The following is a 22,833-nucleotide window of genomic DNA, read 5'->3' as shown; positions in this document are numbered from 1 at the left end:
TTGACGGCAAGAACTGGGGACCGAGTGTGACACACCAGGTGTGTCTGAGGCCCCGGGTTCATTCCCTGACACTGCAAAGGCCAGAGCTGAGCAGGACCTGGCCAGTCACTTGCTCTCCCTCTCTCTATACATCTCTCTACCTCTCCCTCTACCTTTTTCTTCCCCTCTCTCTCACACTATAATAAAAATAGATCTTAAAATTAAAAAGTGAGGGGCTAGGTGGTGGCACACCTGGCTGAGTGCATGTGCTACAAAGCTCAAGGACCCATGTTCAAACCCCCAGTTCCCACCTGCAAGGGGAAAGCTTCACGAGTGGTGAGCTGGTCTGCAGGTGTCTCTCTGTCTCTTCCTCTCTGTCTCCCCCTCCCCTTTGATAGCTGCCTGTCCCTATCAAATAAATGAAGATAATAATAAAAAATCTTAAAATAAATAAGTGAGGGGCTGAGGAGACAGCAGGGGTTCTGCACAGACCCAGTGACTGAGGCTCTGAGGCCCCGGGGTTCAATCCCCAGCATCATCATCAGCCAGAGCTGAGCAGGGCTCTCGGGAAATAAACAGACAGGTAAATAAATTGCTAAAGTAAATAAAATAAAACTACAGAAGGGCCAGGGTGACAGCACAGTGGTTCTGCAAAGGACACTCCTGCCTGAGGCTCTGAGGCCCAGGTTCAATCCCAGCATCATCATCAGCCAGAGCTCAGCAGGGCTGCAAATGGGGAGCTGGAGACTTGAACCAGGATCCTTAAGCCTGGCCGGTCCTTGTGCTTTGTACCACCTGCCTCCTTTTATTCTTATTTTAATGAGAGAGCCCAGAGCCCTGCTGAGCTCTGGCTGACAGTGGAGCCAGGGGTGGAACCTGGGCCTCAGAGCCTCAGGCAGGAGATGCTTTTTGCAGAACCACTGTGCTGTCTCCCTGGGCTAAATAAATAGATTTTTTTTTTAGTTTTTATTTATAAAATGGAAATATTGACAAGACCATAGGATAAGGGGGTACCATTCCCACCACCAGAACTCTGTATCCCATTCCCCTCCCGATAGCTTCCCATGCTTTTTTTTCTTTTTTTTTTTTTAACAAGAGCACTGCTCAGCTCTGGCTTATGGTGACGCCAGGGATTGAACCTGGGACTTTGGAAACACCTGCAGACCTGCTTCACCGCCTGTGAAGCGACTCCCCTGCAGGTGGGGAGCCGGGGGCTTGAACCGGGATCCTTACTCTGGTCCTTGCGCTTTGCGCCATGTGCACTTAGCCCGCTGCGCCACCCCCCGACTCCCCCCTCTGCCCCCACCCCAGCTTGTCTCCCTCTTTCCCTAGTGGGACAGGATCTGGGGAGGTGGGGCTCCAGGACACATTGGTGGGATCATCTGTCCAGGAAAGTCAGGTTGGCATCATGGTAGCATCTGGAACCTGGTGGCTGAAAAAAGAGTTGAGATATAGGAGTCCGGCGATAGCGCAGTGGGTTAAGCGCACATGGTGCAAAGTGCAAGGACTGGCATAAGGATCCATGTCTCTCTGTCCTATCTAACAACGACATCAATAACAACAACAATAACTACAACAATGAAAAAACAAGGGCAACAAAAGGGAAAATAAATATTTTTAAAAAAGAGTTAAGATATAAAGCAGAGGGAGTTGGGTGGTAGCGCAGCGGCTTAAGCGCACATGGTGCAAAGCGCAAGGACCGGCATGAGGATCCCAGTTCAAGCCCCCGGCTCCACCTGCAGGGGAGACGCTTCACAGCGTTGAAGCAGGTCTGCAGGTGTCTGTCTTTCTCTCCCCCTTTCTGTCTTCCCTCCTCTCTCCATTTCTCTCTGTCCTATCCAACAATGATGACATCAACAACAACAATAGTAACTACAACAATAAAAAAAACCAAGGACAACAAAAGGGCAAATAAATAAATATTAAATAAATAAATAAATATAAGAAAAGATATAAAGCAGAACAAATTATTGACTAATCATGAACCTAAAAGCTGGACTATTGCAGATGAAGATTTGGGGTCTCCATTTTGGAAGAAGCTAGTAGGTCTATGTTAGGCCTATCCCAAGAGACTCATGGCTTTACTAATTTTTGCCTGCACCTGACATCTAATATAAAATAAAATAAAGTAAAAAGAAGTAAAATTTTTAAATCTAAGAAGAGCACAAGCGTGGCAGCCCGGGCATAGGGAGGCCCCTGGGCAGGGGGCCTGCAGGGTCTTGTGGTGACAGGCTAGAGGCCCCTCAGCCCAGAGGAAGCTCAGCTGCTGTCTGTCTGTCTCAGTCCTGGTGAGAAAATGGCCCGGGGCAGGGAAATTCCACAGGTGAGGCCCAGGTACACCTCGGGGCCTGGGTGCAGGGTGGCCGGGGTGTGTGTGTGGGGGGGATGAACCCAGAGTGAAAGGCCTGGCAGCAGGTGGGAGCCTGGGTACAGGCAGAGGAAAGAGCCGTGTTCTCTCCCGTGAGGGGGGGCGGGCCGGGTGACAGGGCCAGAGACCCTGCAGCTGCGTCCGAGACCAGCCGAGATGAGAGCGTGGGTGTGGGGTGCCCGTGTCCAGCAGCCCTGCACCAGGGAGCAACTCCAGAGAACCACTCTGTACTTGACACCTGGTGGAGTGTACACTCCACCAAGCACAAGGACCTGGGTTTGAGCCCCCAGCCCTCACCTGCAAGGAGGAAGCTTCCCGAGTGGTGAAGCAGGGCTGCAGGGGTCTCTGTCCCTCTCCTTATTTCTTCCTCCTCTCAATTTCTTTCTGTTCTATCCAATTAAAGAAAAAAGGATGAGGGAGTCTGGCGGTAGCACACTGGGTTAAGCGCATGTGGCGTGAAGCGCGAGGACCGGCGTGAGGATCCCGGTTCGAGCCCCCGGCTCCCCACCTGCAGGGGCGTCGCTTCCCAGGCGGTGAAGCAGGTCTGCAGGTGTCTGTCTTTCTCTCCCCCTCTCTGTCTCCCCCTTCTCTCTCCATTTCTCTCTGTCCTATCCAACAACGACGTCAATAACAACAATAACTACAAGGGCAACAAAAGGGAATAAGTAAATATTTAAAAAAAAAGAAAAAGGAAGGAATGGGGAAGGGGGGAAGGAAAGGGAAAAAAGAGAGAGAAAGAAACACAGTTAGTCTCGCGGCTTCCAGTTGACTCTTCTAATTGCTTTTAATTTCGGACACAGCCTGGGAGGGAGAGAGGAGGGCCAGGCAGTGCTGCACCTGGCTAAGTGCACAAGGACTCCGGTTCAAGCCCCTGCTCCCCGCCTGCAGGGGGGAAGCTTCATGAGTGCTGAAGCAGGGCTGCAGGCGTCTCTCTCCCTCTCAATTTCTGTCTCTACCCAATAATAAAAAATGCGTTAAAAAGCAGGTACACCTGGATGAACACACATTATTATGTGCAAGGACCCGGGTTCAAGTCCCTGGTCGCCAATTGCAGGGGGAAAGCTTTGCAAGGGGTGAAGCAGGGTGTAGGTGTCTCTCTGTCTTCCTCTCTTTCTCCCATTTCCCCTCTCAATTTCTGTCTCTATTCAATAAATAAATAAAGATACTAGAACAAAATATTTTAATATATTTAAAATACATTCAAAAATAAAAAAAGAGAGAGGAGACACCACAGCACTGCTCCATTGTTGTGGTTATTGTTGTGGTTATGGATGTTGCTGTTGCCAGATAGAACAGAGAGAAATAGAGAAAGGAAGACAGAGAGATGGGGAGAGAAAGACACCTGCAGACCTGCTTCACCACTTGTGAAGTGACCTCTCTGTAGGTGGGGAGCCGGGGGCTCAAACCAGGATCCTCACGCCGGTCCTAGAGTTTCGCACCATGTGCGCTTCGCCTGCTGTGCTACAGCCCGACTTGCCCATGCCCTGCGTTCTGACCCAAACATGCTCTTCCTGATGATGCGTCCTGAGGTCTCCTGGTAGAAGGAACATTCCAGGAGGAAGGGTAGGGGCGGGGCTGCCGGGGAGAGTGAGAGGGGCACCCTAGCTCAGTACAGAAGGTCCATCCTCAAGTGTGGAGAGGCAGGAAGCTGAGGAGGGCAGGCAGGCCAGGGCCGAGAGCTGTGCCCACGCGTGGCGTCCACCCCACCCCACCATCTGACCTGCTGGAATCCTGCAAACCGCGAGCAGAACGCTGATCAAACAGTAACAGGCTCAGACGACGTGGGAGACACAGTAACAGACTCAGGATATCACAGTGACAGGGTCAGACGTGGGATACCACAGTAACAGGGTCAGACGACATGGGAGACACAGTAACAGACTCAGGATACCACAGTAACAGAGTCAGACGTGGGATACCACAGTGACAGGGTCAGACGACATGGGAGACACAGTAACAGACTCAGGATACCACAGTAACAGGGTCAGACGACGTGGGAGACACAGTAACAGACTTAAGATACCACAGTAACAGGGTCAGACGTGGGGTGGTACCACAGTAACAGGGTCAGATGTGGGGTACCACAGTAACAGGGTCAGACGTGGGGTACCACAGTAAAAGGGTCAGACGTGGGATACCACAGTAACAGGGTCACATGACGTGGGAGACACAGTAACAGACTCAGGATACCACAGTAACAGGGTCTGACGTGGGATACCACAGTAACAGGCTCAGATGACGTGGGAGACACAGTAACAGACTCAGGATACCACAGTGACAGGGTCAGACGTGGGATACCACAGTAACAGGGTCAGAGACAGGATACAGTGACAGGGTCAGATGACGTGGGAGACACAGTAACAGGGTCAGACGACATGGGAGACACAGTAACAGGGTCAGACGACATGGGAGACACAGTAACAGACTCAGGATACCACAGTAACAGGGTCAGACGACATGGGAGACACAGTAACAGACTCAGGATACCACAGTAACAGAGTCAGACGTGGGATACCACAGTGACAGGGCCAGACGACGTGGGAGACACAGTAACAGACTCAGGATACCACAGTGACAGGGTCAGACATGTGATACCACAGTAACAGGGTCAGACGACGTGGGAGACACAGTAACAGACTCAGGATACCACAGTAACAGGGTCAGACGTGGGATACCACAGTGACAGGGTCAGACGACATGGGAGACACAGTAACAGACTCAGGATACCACAGTAACAGGGTCAGACATGTGATACCACAGTAACAGGGTCAGACATGTGATACCACAGTAACAGGGTCAGACGACGTGGGAGACACAGTAACAGACTCAGGATACCACAGTAACAGGGTCAGACGTGGGATACCACAGTAACAGGGTCAGACGACATGGGAGACACAGTAACAGACTCAGGATACCACAGTAACAGGGTCAGACATGGGATACCACAGTAACAGGGTCAGACGATGTGGAAGACACAGTAACGGGGTCAGACGTGGGATACCACAGTCACAGGGTCAGACACGGGATACCACAGTCACAGGGTCAGACGATGTGGGAGACACAGTAACGGGGTCAGACACGGGATACACTGACAGGGTCAGAAATGGGATACACAGGGAGTCAGGTGGTAGCGCAGTGGGTTAAGCGCATGTGGCACAAAGTGCAAGGATCTGTGTAAGGACCCTGGTTCGAACCCCCAGCTCTCCACCTGCAGGGGAGTCGTTTCACAGGCAGTGAAGCATGTCTGCAGGTGTCTGTCTTTCTCCCCCCATCTTCCTTTCCTCTCTCCATTTCCCTCTGTCCTATCCACCAATGACGACATCAATAACTACAGCAACAATAAAAGTACAATAAAAGGGAAAATAAAATTAAAAAAATGGGATACGCAGTAACAGGGTCGCATGTGGGAGACACAGTAACAGGGTCACACGTGGGAGACGCAGTAACAGGGTCGCACGTGGGAGATGGAGTGACAGACAGGGTTGCACGTGGGAGACGGAGCGACAGGGTCACACGTGGGAGACGCAGCAACAGGGTCGCATGTGAGAGACGCAGCAACAGGGTCGCATGTGGGAGACGCACTAACAGGGTCACATGTGGGAGACGCAGTAACGGTCACATGTGGGAGACACAGTAACAGGGTCACATGTGGGAGACACAGTAACAGGGTCACATGTGGGAGACACTAACAGGGTCGCACGTGGGAGACGCAGCAACAGGGTCGCATGTGAGAGACGCAGCAACAGGGTCGCATGTGGGAGACGCACTAACGGTCACATGTGGGAGACGCAGTAACGGTCACATGTGGGAGACACAGTAACAGGGTCACATGTGGGAGACACAGTAACAGGGTCACATGTGGGAGACACAGTAACAGGGTCACATGTGAGAGACACTAACGGTCGCACGTGGGAGACGCAGTAACGGTCACATGTGGGAGACACACTAACAGGGTCGCACGTGGGAGACGCAGCAACAGGGTCGCACGTGGGAGACGCAGCAACAGGGTCGCACGTGGGAGACGCAGTAACAGGGTCGCACGTGGGAGATGCAGTAACAGGGTATCAGTCAGACTCAGACCGGGTTTGACACCTTGTTCTCCGGGGGGGGGGGGGGTTCACAGGCGGCAAAGCCAGGCTGGCAGGGGTCTCACTGCCTTTCTCGCTATCTCCCGTCCCCTCTCAATTCTTTGTCTCTTATCAAATAAAACAAATTAGAAAAAAAATAGGAAAAGTTGTCTGCCAGGAGCTTTGGTGGATTCAGGGTCGGCACTGAGCCCGAGTTAACCCTAGAGGCAATTAACCCCACCCCCAAACCCCTAACAATGACAAGCGGGGGCCAGGCGGTGATGCACCTGTTGCCAAGCGCAAGGACCTGGGTTCAAGGCCCTGGTCCTCACCTGAGGGGGAAACTTCATACCAGGTAGAGACATGGAGACACACATGAAGGCTTCCGCTTAAGCCACTTTTTTCCCAGGATTCACTCAAACACAGGCGGGACCCCAGGACGGGGGGTGGGGTGGGGGGAAGAGTCCTGCACTAGGCCCCCTCCCCAGACTCCCCATCCCAGCCCCCTCCAGCTGCAGGGGTATCCAGGGTACCAGCTGGGCCATCTGCCCCGGCTGTCCCATCTCCCGGCGGCCACCCGCCCCAGCCCCCATGAGTCACAGAGCAGAGTCCCGGGTGCCCGCGGGGGCCACCGAACTCTACTCACGCAGGGTGGGGGGGGCAGCCCCCAGGAAGCAGCAGGAGCGAGGGGGGGACCCCTTGAAGAGAGAGCAGAGCTCAGGTGGCTGGAGCCCTGTCTGCCAGGTCCCCCCAGGTGTGAGAACAGCAAGGTCAGCGGCAGCTCCCTCCCTCCCTGACTTGCTCCAGGAAGCGCCCAGGGGAGGCCCTGCAGGTGGGGCCAGGCTTCTCTTCCCAAGACAACATAATTTGCTTTTAATGACAGACGACAGCACTGTTTTCTCCTCCAGAGCCTCCCAGGCTGGGGACAGGGAAGTGGGAGTGGGGCCCCAGCATAGCCGAGGGTGGGGGGCCAGTCTGGTGACTGCCCCCAGGACACTGACCCACCCACCCCAGGCTCCCCAACAGCCGCAGGCCCCTCACCCTCCAGCCGCCAGGCAACCCCAGTACCACCCCCTCCTGGTCCCAGTCCCAGTGCTCCCTCTCTGCAAATAAACCTCTGGGCAGCGGAAGCTGCATGGCCCCCAACACTGCTTATCTTAGGGAGAATCAGACTCCAGGCTGGGCAGAGCAGGCCTTGCTGCAGGAGGGCATCTGAAGCCAGCCCTGCCCCCACCCAGGTTGGCTTCCACACCTGTTCTGGGCCCTCAGTGGAGTGGGGCCTGGACACAGGATTGAACCTTCCAGACACAGCTTCAAGCTCAGGACTCACACCCATGTGGCCCGTGGCTGAGGGCAGGCTGGGTGAGGGGTGGCATGGCTGATGGAGCGCTGGGCTCTCAAGCCCGAGGCTGTGGGTTCAAATGCCCGGCATTGCAGGAGGAAGAGTGGTGCTTGCCTCTCTGTTCCTCTCCCACCAATGAGCCTTCAGATACTGGTTATTATCTTTATTTCTTACTGGGCAGACACAGCCAGAAACTGAGAAGACACAGAAACGCCCACAGCGGTGCTTCACCACTTACAAAGCTTTCCCCCTGCAGGTGGGGAGTAGGGGCTCGAACCTGGGTCCCTGTGCCCTATTATCATGTGTGCTCAGCCAGGTGCGCCACCACCTGGCCACCCTGAACAAATTGTCTAAAAAGCTTAACTATTTACTTAGGAGAGAGAAGCCCAAGGAAGGGGGAGATGGGGAGACACTGGCAGCTGTTTCACTGCTCGTGAAGCTCCCCAGCTTGAAGCAGGACCAGAGGCTTGAACCCAGGTCCTTGTGCACTGTAATGTGTACCCAAGCAGGCATGCCCCAGTCTGGCCCCACAACCCTCAGAAGAACGAGAACTGGGGCGAGATAGCACACTGGCTCTGCAGACTCTCCTGCCTGAGGCTCAAGGTCCCAGGTTCAGTCCCCAGCACCCACCAGCTAGAGCTCAGCTGGTCTCTAGGGTTTGCCAACCGCATTCCCTAAGGGAGACAGTGATTTTGCATCTGAGGTCTGTCTCTCAAACACACCCAGAGCAGAGAAGGGAGCCTCTGGGGAGGCTAAAGTGGAGGGTTAGGAACAGAATCTTCTAGACCTGGGAGGTTCTGGCACTGTCTGGGCGCCCACCACCCTGCCCTGCCTGAGAGGGAGGGGCTTTCTCCCCTGTCCCCAGGGATGGGGGACACACCCCCACAGGTTTTGGGCAGAGGCCATCCATCCTGCATGGACAGCTCAAGGGCACAGCCTGGCTCCCAGGCCCCGTTCCCACAGGTGCCATGGGGTCCTTTCATCTCCCTGCTGTGCAAACACCATTTTTCATTACTTCGCGGCTCTGCTGGTCTGAGGGTCACTTCCCTCAGCCTTGGGACCAGACAATTCCCCAGGCCTGCAAGAGGAACAGGGTTCCCTAGGGAACACAAGTGTCACATCACATCTCTGGGCAGGTGTGGGCTGAGGCCTCAGTCCTGGGGAGCTTCTAGAAGACTCCACACCAGATTCCGCAGCTCTCCACGGGGCCGGGTCTTCCCAGCTGGGGTCACTTGTGCTGCGTCCATGCTCACACTTTCTCCAGAGGACAGCTTGGCTGGGGTCCCCAGGGCTGCCACGCCCAGGTGCGCCCCTCACTGGAGCTCAGAGCTGCGGGAAGAGGGTGGCTGTGATCCTCAGGTGCCAATGCTGCCACGCCGGTCATGGTGCGTCTCAGCGCTCCGGCCACTCACTGCGCACCCAAGCTCAGAGGCCAGGGCCCAGACACCGACGGCTTCTGAGCTTGTGGGGCTACGGCAGGTGCCTCGCACCAGGATGGGACCACGGGGTCGGGAAGAACACTGCACTCAGGGCGGGTGGCCCCAGAGGGCCGCTGCCAACAGCCTCCCAGACGCTTGGTGGTAGAGAAGTCAGCAGCCCCAGGGCGTCGGCAAGGGGACGGAGGCCCGGGTGGGCAGTGGTGGGTTTCAGTGATGGCCCTGTGGTCACCCTCACCCCAGAAGCTGGCCCAGCAGTGGCAGCGGTGGGGGGAAGGGCTGGGGGCTGCTTGCTTGGGAAGGGGCTTTACAATTCAGAGGAGACAGCAGACTGGCCAGACACAGATGGGAGCTGGGCCACGGGCACCTCCCACCACCGGGCGTCCGGGCACGTGAGGATCTACGGGCACCAGGCCTCCTCTGGCAGGGGTGCTGGACTCAGTCTGTCCCTGCTTCCTTCTGGCCAGAGCACGGATCAGCCCCCGCTACCAGGAGCTGCCAAACCCAACCTGGCTTCTCGCTGGTCCTGGGGCGCCCCTGCCCCAGCACTGGCTCAGAATCACAGGCCTCAGAGGCTGGTTGGTGGCTCCCCCTAGTGGCCGGTGTTGCCTGTGTGCACACTGGGTGGGGGACAGGTCAGCCCGGAGGGGGCAGGCCCTGGCGTGTCCTTGCTCCTGCCGTCCGTCCTTCCGTCAGCTGTGGGGGTCCGGCCTGGCCCCGACAGCAAGTATCAAGAGTGAAGCTCTGGTTCTCGTCACATGAACCTCGAGGGTATGAGGATGAAACGGCCAGCAGGCTGCCCACCCAGAGTCCAGGACCCGCCGTCCCCTTAGACAGACAGACAGTCGGATAGACGGGAACACCACAGGTTCAACCCCCAGCACCACCTCCAGCCACAGCTGAGCAGGGCTCTGGGTGGAGAGAGAAAGAGAGAGAGGTGACTGGGCCGTGAAGACAGCATAATGGTTCCGGCAGACTCTCCTGCCTGAAGCTCTGAGGCCCAGGTTCAATCCCCAGCACCACCTCCAGCCAGAAGTCGGCAGGGCTCTGGGGAGAAAAAGCCCAAACCACAGAGCCGGCCGCTGCCAGGAGCCCCCACGCCACACAGCCCGGGGCACCTCACAGGCTACAGGCTCAGGGTGCCCCTCCCCTGCAGCGCCCTGGCCGCCAGGTCCGCCCTCTCCCGCAGCAGGCCGGCCTCCTCCACGCTCCCGCAGGCCTGCGGGCCCCTCAGCAGGAAGTGGCTGATGAAGAGTCTCAGGCCCTCACGCAGCACGGCCAGCTTGGGGTTGTCGGCCACCCTGCGAGGCGGAGGGGAGGGGAGGAGGAGCGCTCGGTCAGTGCCCGGGCACGGGCTCAACGCACCCGGATCACGCACGCGGTGATGCTCGCGCCCTCCCGTGGGCCCCTGCCTGACCTGGAGTGAGGGAGATGGTCAGCGGATGGGGTCGCGCCCTCCCGGCCCCCAACCTGCGGCCCGAGCCCCCCGGACGCACCGGGCGAAGATGGCGCCAAGGTCCTCCGCCTCGGTCTCCCTCAGAAGCGCACGCAGGACCCTCCGCAGGAAGCAGACGCGGGGCTTGTCCAGCTCGCTGAACTCCACCACCTGGGGGTGCAAGGTCCCGCCACCCAGTTGATCCCGGGCCGGGCCCCGTGGGGTGAGGGGAGCGGAGGGCCCAGTCACGCTCCCCGGGGAGAGGAGGCCGAGACGCACAGACCGCACAGACCTTGAGGACGGAGAGCGGGAGGGCGCGGCTCTTCAGCAGGTGGGTCAGCAGCTGGGCCAGGTTGGCGCGACTGCCGGCCCCCAGGGTCTCCAGCTCCCGGAACCTGTCCCAGACGCTGAACTGGAGAGTCACCTGCGGCAGGCGGCAGGTCACTCGGCAGCCCCGGGAGAGGGTGGCTGCGGTGTCTCCCACGGCTTTGCTCCAGAATCCACACGGCCCCCCCGCTCTGGCCAACTGTGGCTCAAACCCGGGCCGGGTACCTGGAATCTCCGCTCGTGGCTGCAGAGCTTGGCGGCCAGGAAGGCATAGAAGGGGTTGAAGGTCGTCTCCTGCAGGCAGCAGGCCACCAGCACGTGCACCACCTCACGCTCCTGCTGTTCCTTGAGCCCCAGCCTGCGATGGGGCCGGAGACCCTGAGCGGGGAGGCTGCCGGGGAGCCACGTGGAGGGCTGTGCCCACCACTCTGCCCTGTGGCTCTGGCACCCGGCGACGTGTGGGGACCCCACGCTGCCCCCCGATCTGGGTGGCCTGTGGGGGCGAGCCGGGCACCCACCGCAACAGCTTCTCGAACGCATCCAGGAAATCCTCGCTGGTCACGATGGTGCAGAATATGGTCCTCCTCACGTCCGTGTTCATCCTCTGACTGCGCGCCAGCTCCAGAATCCCCGCGCTGACCTGAGGGGTGTGTGTGTGTGTGTGTGGTCATGCCGGCCCGAGCGACTGGTGCGGCCCGGCCACCCTCGGGCGCCCCTCCTACCGTGCCCTCAGGCGTCTTCTGGGCACTCCTCTGTGGCCCGTCCTCGATCATGGGGGCCCCGCTCCACGAGGACCCCACGATCCACCAACGCCCCGTCCGGTCGGCGTTGAGGATGGCATCCCAGGACACCCGGAGCTGTGAGTCGGACCCTGAGCCGGCACCGAGCACCTGGGGGAAAGGGGGCCGATCCCACAGTGATGGCAGCCCAGGCCTGGGGGCCCACAGACAGGCCTGCCACCCACCCCGACCCGCTGCTGGGACCAGATCTCTCCTTCACCAGTGTCGCACAGCCTGTGCGCCCCACCCAGGCGCCCACCCACCAGCGTCCGCTGCAGCTTGCGCAGCCTCTCCACGGGCTCCGGGTCGTAGCCGGGGATCTTGCGCACATCGTTGTTCTTGAGTGCCAACATGGTGTCCAGCATGAAGCGCACCTGGGGACGCGGGAGACCGTCAGCCGCCGCCCGTCACCCCCGCTCCCCCCCCCCAGCCCCAGCGGCCGTACCCGCGTCTGGTCACGCAGCTCGGCACCGGCCTGGGCGGCCCTGGCCTGGGCCTCGGCGATGAGCTCCCGCAGGCCGGCAGCGTCATCCCTGCGCAGGGAGAAGCCCACGTCGCGCAGCAGCTGCAGGGCCAGGCCCAGGTCCCTCGGCCCGAAGGCGGCCAGCAGCCTACGCAGGGCGCCCAGCACCAGCCCGGCCGCCACCACCCCAAAGTTGTAGAGCTGGGCCAGCACCGAGCACAGGTTCTCGCACTCCTTGCCGGGGCCCCCGCCCGCGCCGTAGGCTGCCTCGAAGCTCCGCACCACGGCCTCCAGGAAGTGCGCACCCACCTGCGGGGAGAGTACGGGAGGAAAGGGGAGACGTGCTGGCCCTCTGCCCGCAGCCTTCCCAGGGCCGGACCTGAACCCAAAGCCTCCCGGTCGCGGTCGTGGGCGAGGTCCCTGGAGACGCACCTCGGCGCCCACACGGCGGTGCAGCACCGCCAGCAGCAGCACGTGCTCCCTGACCAGGCGGCCGGGCACGGGCTCGGGGGGCGCGCAGGCGGCCAGCAGCACCGCGGTCAGCGTGTCCTTCACGTCCTTGCGGCTGTGCGCCAGAAACAGCTCCTCCAGCTGCGCGCTGACGGATGCCAGGTTGGGCTCGCTCAGCCTGCGCGGGACACGGGCGGACAGAGGGAGGACGGTGGTCAGCCCCCTGCCAAAGCTGCCCGACTGCCCTCTGCACCCCACAGGCGGGGCCTGACGCCCTGGTGCTCAAGGACATGGCCTGGGGCCGAGAGCCAGTGGCTCTGCACAGGGGACGGGAGGGAGGAAGAAACAAAGAGAAAGAGGGAAAAGAGAGGCGGGGCGCAGCGGGTTAAGCGCACGTGGCGCAGAGCGCAGGGACCGGCGTAAGGTTCCCAGTTTGAGCCCCCGGCTCCCCACCTGCAGGGGAGTCGCTTCCCAGGCGGTGAAGCAGGTCTGCAGGTGTCTGTCTTTCTCTCCCCCTCTCTGTCCTGCCTCCCCTCTCCATTTCTCTCTGTCCTATCCAAGGACGGCACCAATAGCAACAATAATAATAACTACGGCAATAAAACAAGGGCAACAAAAGGAAATGAGCATTAAAAAAGTAAAGACTCAAAGACGTGAAGACAGCAGCCCAGCACTCGGGCCGGATGCAGCTCGCCCCACGGGAGCTGGGGCAGGCCAGTGGGCCGCGGGGCAGGGCTGATGCCCGGGCCGAGTCCAGCCTGTGCCATCCTGGGCTCTGGTTCCCCGTCCCATCTCTCAGCTGTGACGTCACGTGTTACAGAGCCCGCACCCCTGCGGCCTCACCCGTCGTCCAGGCCCTGCATCCCTGCGGCCTCACCTGTTGACCAGGCCCTGCACCTGCCGCCGCAGTCTGTCCAGGGCCACAGTCTTCTGGGCGTCTGAAGCCACCTCTGCCCCGCGCGCCTGGGGGGGCAGGTATCGCCCGCCGCCCTGCAGGTAGACTCATGAGGTCGAGGCCGGCTGCCGCCATACCTGCCTCTGGTCCCCCCACCACACACACCTGCCCCGGGTCCCCCGCCACACACACCTGCCCCGGGTCCCCCCACACACACCTGCCCCGAGTTCCCCCACCACACCTGCTCCCCGGGTTCCGCGGCCATGCTGTCTTCAGCGAAGCGAACTCTCCGCACCCGCGGCTCCTCAGCGGCGTCTCCCCCGGCCTGTCGGGGCTCCGGCTCGGCGGCCTCCTCCTCCTCCCTCTCTGGGCGGTCGTCGTCGCCCCCGTCGCCCATGTCCCCGTCGTCCTCGTCTTCTTCGTCCCCGTCGTCCATGTCCCCGTCGCCCATGTCCTCGTCCTCACAGCCTCCTCGCTCCCCATCTTCCGGGCCGTCGGGGTCGCTGTCACGGTCGTCGGAGTCGCCGGGGTCGCCGTCACGGTCGTCGGGGCGGCGGCGGGGCGGGGACGGCAGCGCGGAGCCGGCGCCCAGCGCCCCCAGGACATAGTCCAGCCCGTCGCGGGCGAAGCTGAGCGGCAGCGCCTTCCCCCGGCCCAGCCCGAGGCAGCGCTCCAGCCGCCGCAGCTCGCGGTCCTCCTCGTGGTCCGCGTCGCGGGTGCCCGCCGCCCCGGCTCCGTCCCTCGGGGGCCGCGGCTTCCCCGGCTTCCCGGCTCCGTCCCTCGGGGGCCGCGGCTTCCCCGGCTTCCCGGCTCCGTCCCTCGGGGGCCCCGGCTTCCCCGCGCTCCCGGCTCCGTCCCTCGGGGGCCCCGGCTTCCCCGCGCTCCCGGCGTCCCCGACAGCCCCGGGAGGGGCGCGGCTCCGGGCGCTGCTGACACCCCCGGGGGGCTCGCGGTCCCCGGAAGTCGTGGCCCCCGCCCGCCGCGCCCTCCGCAGCCGCCGCTTCTCCCGCCGCCGCTCGCGCCCGCTGGGCCTGGCCGCCCGCCGCCCCGCCCGGGGTCCCCCGCCGCCTTCCGGGGCGCCGCCGCGGGCCTGCACGAAGCCCTCCACCGCCAGCTTCAGCCGCCTCAGCGCCCCCGGCCCGCGGCGTCCCCGGCCGCCTCCCCGGGCCCGCACGCCCGCGCCCCTGGGCGCCGCCATCTTCCAGGCACCTGACTTCCGGAAGAGGCGGGACTTCCTGCCTACGGGGCCGTCCGACGGGGCGGGACTTCTGGGCGGAGCCGAGCGAGCTGGAGGGCGGGCGGCCGGGCGGGCAGCGACCCCTGCCGGCGGGAGGTGGCAGCGCAGGGACCGCGGCGCTGGGGCCCCATCTGCACCTGCGGGCGGGGCGCGGGGCTCCAACCGGCGGCGGGACCTGGGCGGGGACCTGGGTGCTCGCGAGCCCGCTGGGCGCTTGGCCCCGGCCTCGCGTGTGGGCAGGACGGCGGCTGTCTGCAGCGCCACGTGCCCACTGAGCATTATTGTTATTGTTGCTGTTGTTATTTTTGTTATCGTTGCTAGCAGCGGCAGTAGTATTTCAATGATGTTATTTGATTGCCACCGTGCGAAGATAATAGCGGTTTTGAAACCAAAGAAAGACCCAACACTGGCCGCCAGCTATAGACCGATTTCTCTCCTCTCCGTGTGTTACAAACTCCTTGAGAGGCTGCTTCTGTCACGTATTTCTCATCTTACAGAGAAATTCCTATCACCCGCCCAGGCTGGTTTCCGCCCAGGAAGATCTACCTGCGAACAAGCCCTGGCCCTCTCAACTTACATTGAAAATGGATTCCAGAAGAATTTAAAGACGGGTGCTGTCTTTGTTGATCTCACAGCAGCCTATGACAGGGACTGGCACCGCGGTCTCCTGGTCAAGATCTCAAGATGCCTGCCTCTATGGGTGGCCAACACTATATCGTTTCTTCTCCAAAACAGAAGATTCCGGGTGCATCTGGGTGACAAGTCTAGCAGATGGAGACTTGTCTCAAGCGGCCTCCCACAGGGCTCTGTTCTGGCTCCTACGCTATTTAATATTTACATCAATGACCTCCCAGAAACTTCTTCAAGGAAGTTCATCTACGCCGATGACATCTGCTGTGCAACTCAGGCATCCAAGTTCAACATCCTCGAGGAAACACTCACGAAAGACATGTCTCTGATATCTGATGACTGTAAAAAATGGCGACTAATCCCTAGCACTGCAAAAACGGTATCATCTGTTTTCCATCTACACCAGGCCTCGGCCTTGCGTGAGCTTAATGTGCAGCTTGGCGATACGAGAATCCGGCATGAAGCCCAGCCAGTCTATCTTGGCGTGACTCTCGATCGCACTCTGTCATTTCACAAACATCTCATAAAAACTGCAGCAAAGGTGGGCACGAGAAATCACATCATTGCAAGACTGGCCAGCTCCTCATGGGGCGCGAGCGCTTCCACACTACGATCATCATCTCTGACATTATGCTATTCCACTGCAGAATACTGTGCCCCAGGATGGTTCCGTAGCCCCCATGTCCACTTGGTCGATTCCAAATTATATTCCTCCATGAGGATCATTTCTGGAACCATCTGTTCCACCCCGGTTCCCTGGCTGCCAGTTCTCAGCAACATCGCCCCGCCAGATATTCGTCGGGATGCGGCATCATCTAAGTTCATTTCCCACGTCTACGCTCGACCGGACCTGCCAATATACGCGGATATCTTCGCCCACCCTGTCCAACGCTTGACGTCTCGTCACCCAATCTGGTCCCCTACGCCTACACTGAACTTCTCTGTTCCAGACTCTTGGAAACAGAGTTGGCAGTCAGCTGAGGTCAAGAACAAACACCTCATCACAGACCCCTGTGAGCGTCCACCCGGCTTTGACCTAGCACGTTATGATCGGGCCCTCCTCAATCGCTATCGAACAGGCCATGGCCGGTGCGCCGCTATGTTCCATCGCTGGGGGACCAGAGACGACCCGAACTGCCCCTGCGGCTCCAGACAGACTATGACCCACATAGTCAACGACTGCCACCTCTCCAGATTCAAAGGAGGTCTCGAAACTTGACATCAGGCTCAACCTGACGCTGTTGACTGGCTACGGAAGAAGGGCCAACGCTAGAAGAAGAATTGCCACCAGGGTTATCGCTGGGGCTCGGGGCCGGCAGCCATTTATTTACTCCTGTGTTCTTTCTTGCATTTTAAAGTTTATTTATTTACTATTGGATAGAGACAGGATTTTCTCCCTTATCTCATTATCTTTATTTATTGAATAAAAACTGCCGGAAGTGGTAGGGGAGACAGGCGGGTGAGAGACAGAGACACCGCAGCCAGATCACCGCCCGCAAAGCTTCCCCGCGGCAGGAGGGAGCCGGGGGCTCGAACCCGGATCCTGGTGCACTGCGACGGACGCTCAACCAGAGGCCACCCCGGCCCCAGACAGAGAGAAACCGAGAGGAGAAGGGGAGATAGAGAGGGAGAGACGGAGAGACACCGCAGCCCCCGCCAATCCCGACGCTTACCCCCTGCCGGTGGGGATGGGGCTCGAACCCAGGTCCTGGCACCTGGCGGCAGGAGGCTTAACTGGGCGCGGCTCTGCCAGCTGACAGACGGGGCCAGGAGCTCAGGCAGCGCGTGCCAGGCTGTCTCCCCCATGGCTGGCTCCTCGTGGGGAGGGGAGGCACTGAGCACCCAGCACCTGCAGCTCCGCACCGGGCCAGCGACACCCCGGGAGGAGGGCGGCTGCGGGCAGAGCCGGTGGGCAGAGAGCTCCGGCCTGCGGGGACAGCACAAGGTGTGGGTGTGCGGGGTGCCAGGGCCTAGAGCTGAGGAGAAGAGCAACGTGGAAGCATTAATGATAACGAAAATAATAATACACGGTACTTTTTTTTTTTTTTAAATGAGTAATTTTTATTGTCATTTTTAAAACCAAAACAATGCTCAACTCTGGCTTATTGATATTGCTAGATTCTGGGGATTGAATTTAGGGACTCAGACTCAAGCATGAAAGCAATTTTGCATAACTATTACACCATTATGCTTTCTCCCTAACCCTCCTATTGCCTTTACAGTAATTTTATTTATTTTTCGGAATAAGAAATGTGTACATGTGTGATTTCACCACTCCAGGCTGCTTTTCCCCAAGACCCCTCTTTTTTCAGAACTCTATAGGGAATACACGGTACTTCTGCAAAAGCATCTCCTGCATGAGGCTCTGAGGGCCCAGATTCAACCATGAGCACCGGCAGCAGCAGCAGCCAGGGAGGAGAAAGGGTCTGGGTGCTGTGCAGGGTGCTGGGAGAGGAGACACCCCACAGCCCTGCCCACCCTCCATGGGCTCCCTGGGTGCTGTGCAGGGTGCTGAGAGAGGAGACACCCCACAGTCCTGCCCACCCTCCATGGGCTCCCTGGGTGCTGTGCAGGGTGCTGACAGAGGAGAGACCCCACAGCCCTGCCCACCCTCCATGGGCTCCCTGGGTGCTGTGCAGGGTGCTGAGAGAGGAGACACCCCACAGCCCTGCCCACCCTCCATGGGCTCCCTGGGTGCTGTGCCTGGTGCTGAGAGAGGAGAGACCCCACAGCCCTGCCCACCCTCCATGGGCTCCTGTTGGTATGCATGAGACTCCTTCTGTTTCATTTGGTTTAAATCCCCCCTGCTTAACACTATTCTATTTACATAACCGCTGTTAACAAGCACCTCCCTCCAGGGCATTGGTTCAATCCCCACTGTTTCATGATATGTTTTTGCTCCACCCCCTCTCCATGTCACACCCTGATCCCCTCTTTGTCACACTCTGATTTTCACCAGTCACTTTTCTCTCCACCCTCTCTATGTCACATCCTGTTTCCACCTTACTTGGCAAGTATTTATAAAGACAGCCTTGTGAGTTTTACAGTACTGTACCTTGAGTTTAGCTTAGCTCGTCTTAGATTGTGCTGCGTCCTGCATGAATAAAAAGATACTGCCTACAGCTCAACCATGAGTCCCTGGTCGTCTGTTACCCACCCGTGAAGCCAGCCCGGCGAAAACAACCTAACCCGTAGAAAACAACAGGCTCCCTGGGTGCTGTGCCTGGTGCTGAGAGAGGAGAGACCCCCACAGCCCTGCCCACCCTCCATGGGCTCCGTGGGTGCTGTGCAGGGTGCTGAGAGAGGAGAGACCCCATAGCCCTGCCCACCCTCCATGGGCTCCCTGGGTGCTGTGCCTGGTGCTGAGAGAGGAGACACCCCACAGCCCTGCCCACCCTCCATGGGGCTCCCTGGTTGCTGTGCAGGGTGCTGAGAGAGGAGAGACCCCACAGCCCTGCCCACCCTCCATGGGGCTCCCTGGATGCTGTGCCTGGTGCTGAGAGAGGAGACACCCCACAGCCCTGCCCACCCTCCATGGGGCTCCCTGGGTGCTGTGCAGGGTACTGAGAGAGGAGAGACCCCACAGCCCTGCCCACCCTCCATGGGCTCCCTGGGTGCTGTGCCTGGTGCTGAGAGAGGAGAGACCCCACAGCCCTGCCCACCCTCCATGGGCTCCCTGGGTGCTGTGCAGGGTGCTGAGAGAGGAGAGACCCCACAGCCCTGCCCACCCTCCATGGGCTCCCAGGGTGCTGTGCCTGGTGCTGAGAGAGGAGAGACCCCACAGCCCTGCCCACCCTCCATGGGGCTCCCTGGATGCTGTGCCTGGTGCTGAGAGAGGAGACACCCCACAGCCCTGCCCACCCTCCATGGGCTCCTGGGTGCTGTGCAGGGTGCTGAGAGAGGAGAGACCCCACAGCCCTGCCCACACTCCGTGGGCTCCCTGGGTGCTGTGCAGGGTGCTGAGAGAGGAGACACCCCACAGCCCTGCCCACCCTCCGTGGGCTCCCTGGGTGCTGTGCCTGGTGCTGAGAGAGGAGACACCCCACAACCCTGCCCACCCTCCATGGGCTCCTGGGTGCTGTGCAGGGTGCTGAGAGAGGAGAGACCTCAATGTCCTGCCCACCCTCCATGGGCTCCCTGGGTGCTGTGCCTGGTGCTGAGAGAGGATACACCCCACAGCCCTGCCCACCCTCTATGGGCTCCCTGGGTGGTGTGCAGGGTGTTGAGAGAGGAGAGACCCCACATCCCTGCCTGCCCACCCTCCATGGGCACCCTGGGTGCTGTGCCTGGTGCTGAGAGAGGAGAGACCCCACAGCCCTTCCCAACCTCCATGGGCACCCTGGGTGCTGTGCCTGGTGCTGAGAGAGGAGACACCCCACAGCCCTGCCCACCCTCCATGGGCTCCCTGGGTGCTGTGCAGGGTGCTGAGAGAGACCCACAGCCCTGCCCACCCTCCATGGGCTCCCTGGGTGCTGTGCAGGGTGCTGACAGAGGAGAGACCCCACAGCCCTGCCCACCCTCCATGGGCTCCCTGGGTGCTGTGCAGGGTGCTGAGAGAGGAGACACCACACAGCCCTGCCCACCCTCCATGGACTCGGTGCTGTGCAGGGTGCTGAGAGAAGAGAGACCCCACAGCCCTGCCCACCCTCCATGGGCTCCCTGGGTGCTGTGCCTGGTGCTGAGAGAGGAGAGACCCCACAGCCCTGCCCACCCTCCATGGCTCCCTGGGTGTTGTGCTTGGTGCTGAGACAGGAGAGACCCCACAGGCCTGCCCACCCTCCATGGGGCTCCCTGGGTGTTGTGCCGGGTGCTGAGAGAGGAGACACCCCACAGCCCTGCCCATCCTCCATGGGCTCCCTGGGTGCTGTGCATAGTGCTGAGAGAGGAGAGACCCCACAGCCCTGCCCACCCTCCATGGGCTCCCTGGGTGCTGTGCTTGGTGCTGAGAGAGGAGAGACCCACAGCCCTGCCCACCCTCCATGTGCTCCCTGTGTGCTGTGCAGGGTGCTGAGAGAGGAGACACCCCACAGCCGTGCCCACCCTCCATGGGCTCCCTGGGTGCTGTGCCTGGTGCTGAGAGAGGAGACACCCCACAGCCCTTCCCACCCTCCATGGGCTCCCTGGGTGCTGTGCCTGGTGCTGAGAGAGGAGACACCCCACAGTCCTGCCCACCCTCCATGGGCTCCCTGGGTGCTGTGCAGGGTGCTGAGAGAGGAGACACCCCACAGCCCTGCCCACCCTCCATGGGCTCCCTGGGTGCTGTGCCTGGTGCTGAGAGAGGAGAGACCCCACAGCCCTGCCCACCCTCCATGGGCTCCCTGGGTGCTGTGCATGGTGCTGAGAGAGGAGACACCCCACAGTCCTGCCCACCCTCCATGGGCTCCCTGGGTGCTGTGCAGGGTGCTGAGAGAGGAGTCACCCCACAGCCCTGCCCACCCTCCATGGGCTCCCTGGGTGCTGTGCCTGGTGCTGAGAGAGGAGAGACCCCACAGCCCTGCCCACCCTCCATGGGCTCCCTGGGTGCTGTGCCTGGTGCTGAGAAAGGAGATACCCCACAGCCCTGCCCACCCTCCATGGGCTCCTTGGGTGCTGTGCTGGCTGCTGAGAGAGGAGAGACCCCACAGCCCTGCCCTCCCTCCATGGGGCACCCTGGGTGCTGTGCCTGGTGCTGAGAGAGGAGACACCCCACAGCCCTGCCCACCCTCCATGGGCTCCCTGGGTGCTGTGACTGGTGCTGAGAGAGGAGAGACCCCACAGCCCAGCCCACCCTCCATGGGCTCCCTGGGTGCTGTGCAGGGTGCTGAGAGAGGAGAGACCCCACAGCCCTGCCCACCCTTCATGGGCTCCCTGGGTGCTGTGCAGGGTGCTCCCAGGTAGTGCTGGGTATGAACCCGGGGACTTTATTGGCAGTTACTCAGTTTCCATGTCTTGAGAGAATGAGAGTGGAGGCAAGTCCAGAATTCCGGCAGCACTGGGGTCGAACCCAGTACCTCAGGAGCACTGGCCGCTGTGTGCGCCCACCCGCTGTCCCCTCTCTGTGTCCTTGTCTGGGTGTCCTGGCCTAGGAGTCAGCAGTCTGTGCCCAGCTCGGTGCCCCCGCAGGCATGGTCCTCCATCTACTCATATGCCCCCGTCAGGGACCCCGTTGGGCACGTCTGCTTGGCACTCTGCCACTGTGACGCCAGTCTGTCCCCGCCAGGCCCGTCTGAGCCCAAGGGTCCCACAGGGACAGAGACGTGGCTGTCCTCCGCTGAGTAATGGCCTTTGTGATGGCGACGGACACTCGGACCCCAGCAGCCCGGCTGGTGAGGGCGCGGCGTCCTGTCACAAGAGCCAAAAATATCACAGACTGGGGGCCGGGGGGGCCGATGGGTCACCCCCTGCAGCTGGCAGACGACAGCCACGCCTGCCCCAGACTGCCCCACGGGTCACCGTGTCACCGGGTCTGAGCCACGCGGCCACGTCTGCACTGTTTTATTACTGCGGGGTTGTCCGGGCAGTGGCCGCCCACACGTCTGTCTTCTTAGTTAATCCTGGCACTCGGGGCCCCACCCTGTGGGGACTGTCCCCACACCTTCTTGGCCAGTGTCCTCGGGCGACTCAGACCAAGACCACTGCAGCCTTCCCTCTGCTTCTCCAGAGGCTGTCGGCGGCTCAGAACATTCCGGAAGCCTTGGTTTTCTCCTTCTTGTTCAAGGACCGGCATAAGGATCCCGGTTCGAGCCCCTGGCTCCCCACCGGCAGGGGAGTCGCTTCACAGGCGGTGAAGCAGGTCTGCAGGTGTCTGTCTTTCTCTCCTCTTCTGTCTTCCCCTCCTCTCTCCATTTCTCTCTGTCTTATCCAACAATGACATCAACAACAATAATGATAACTACAACAATAAAACAAGGGCAACAAAAGGGAATAAATATTTTAAAAATAAATATTTTATTTATTTTATTTTAATGAGAGAGAGAGAGAGAGAAAGAGAGACCAAGACCAGAACCCAGAGCCCAGCTGAGGTTTTTTGTTTGTTTGTTTGTTTGTTTGTTTGTTTTTTGCCTCCAGGGTTATTGCTGGGCTCAGTGCCTGCACCATGAATCCACTGCTCCTACAGGTCTTTTTTTCCCCCTTTTGTTGCCCTTGTTGTTGTAGCCTTGTTGTGGTTACTATTATTGTTGTTGATGTCATTCGTTGTTGGAGAGGACGGAGAGAAATGGAGAGAGGAGGGGAAGACAGAGAGGGGGAGAGAAAGACAGACACCTGCAGACCTGCTTCACCGCCTGGGAAGCGACCCCCCTGCGGGTGGGGAGCCAGGGGCTCGAACCGGGATCCTTACACCGGTCCTTGTGCTTGGCACCACATGTGCTTCACCCGCTGCGCTACCACCTGACCGCTCCCCCCAAGCTGAGTTTTGGCTATTGGTGGTGCTGGGGATTGAACCTG

At 60.1% G+C, this 22,833-nt stretch overlaps 1 protein-coding gene across 1 annotated transcript; it reads right to left on the bottom strand.

The window, feature by feature from the left end:
* Positions 1–8,921: 8,921 nt before the first annotated feature.
* Positions 8,922–15,057, bottom strand: NOM1 (nucleolar protein with MIF4G domain 1). The gene is made up of 12 exons (XM_060195685.1): positions 13,755–15,057; positions 13,524–13,647; positions 12,629–12,824; positions 12,179–12,505; positions 11,997–12,107; positions 11,677–11,844; positions 11,473–11,594; positions 11,180–11,312; positions 10,920–11,051; positions 10,689–10,798; positions 10,311–10,493; positions 8,922–10,103 (listed from the first exon to the last, which is right to left on the bottom strand). Exons 1-11 carry the CDS (start codon positions 15,055–15,057, stop codon positions 10,319–10,321), a joined length of 2,901 nt encoding a protein of 966 aa, XP_060051668.1. The 3' UTR covers positions 8,922–10,103; positions 10,311–10,318.
* Positions 15,058–22,833: the final 7,776 nt, after the last annotated feature.

Source organism: Erinaceus europaeus, chromosome 8 (assembly GCF_950295315.1).
Source record: "Erinaceus europaeus chromosome 8, mEriEur2.1, whole genome shotgun sequence".
Lineage (NCBI taxonomy): Eukaryota > Metazoa > Chordata > Mammalia > Eulipotyphla > Erinaceidae > Erinaceus > Erinaceus europaeus.
The sequence above is the reverse complement of the archived record's forward strand: the minus strand, read 5'-3'. Positions and strand labels throughout refer to the sequence as shown.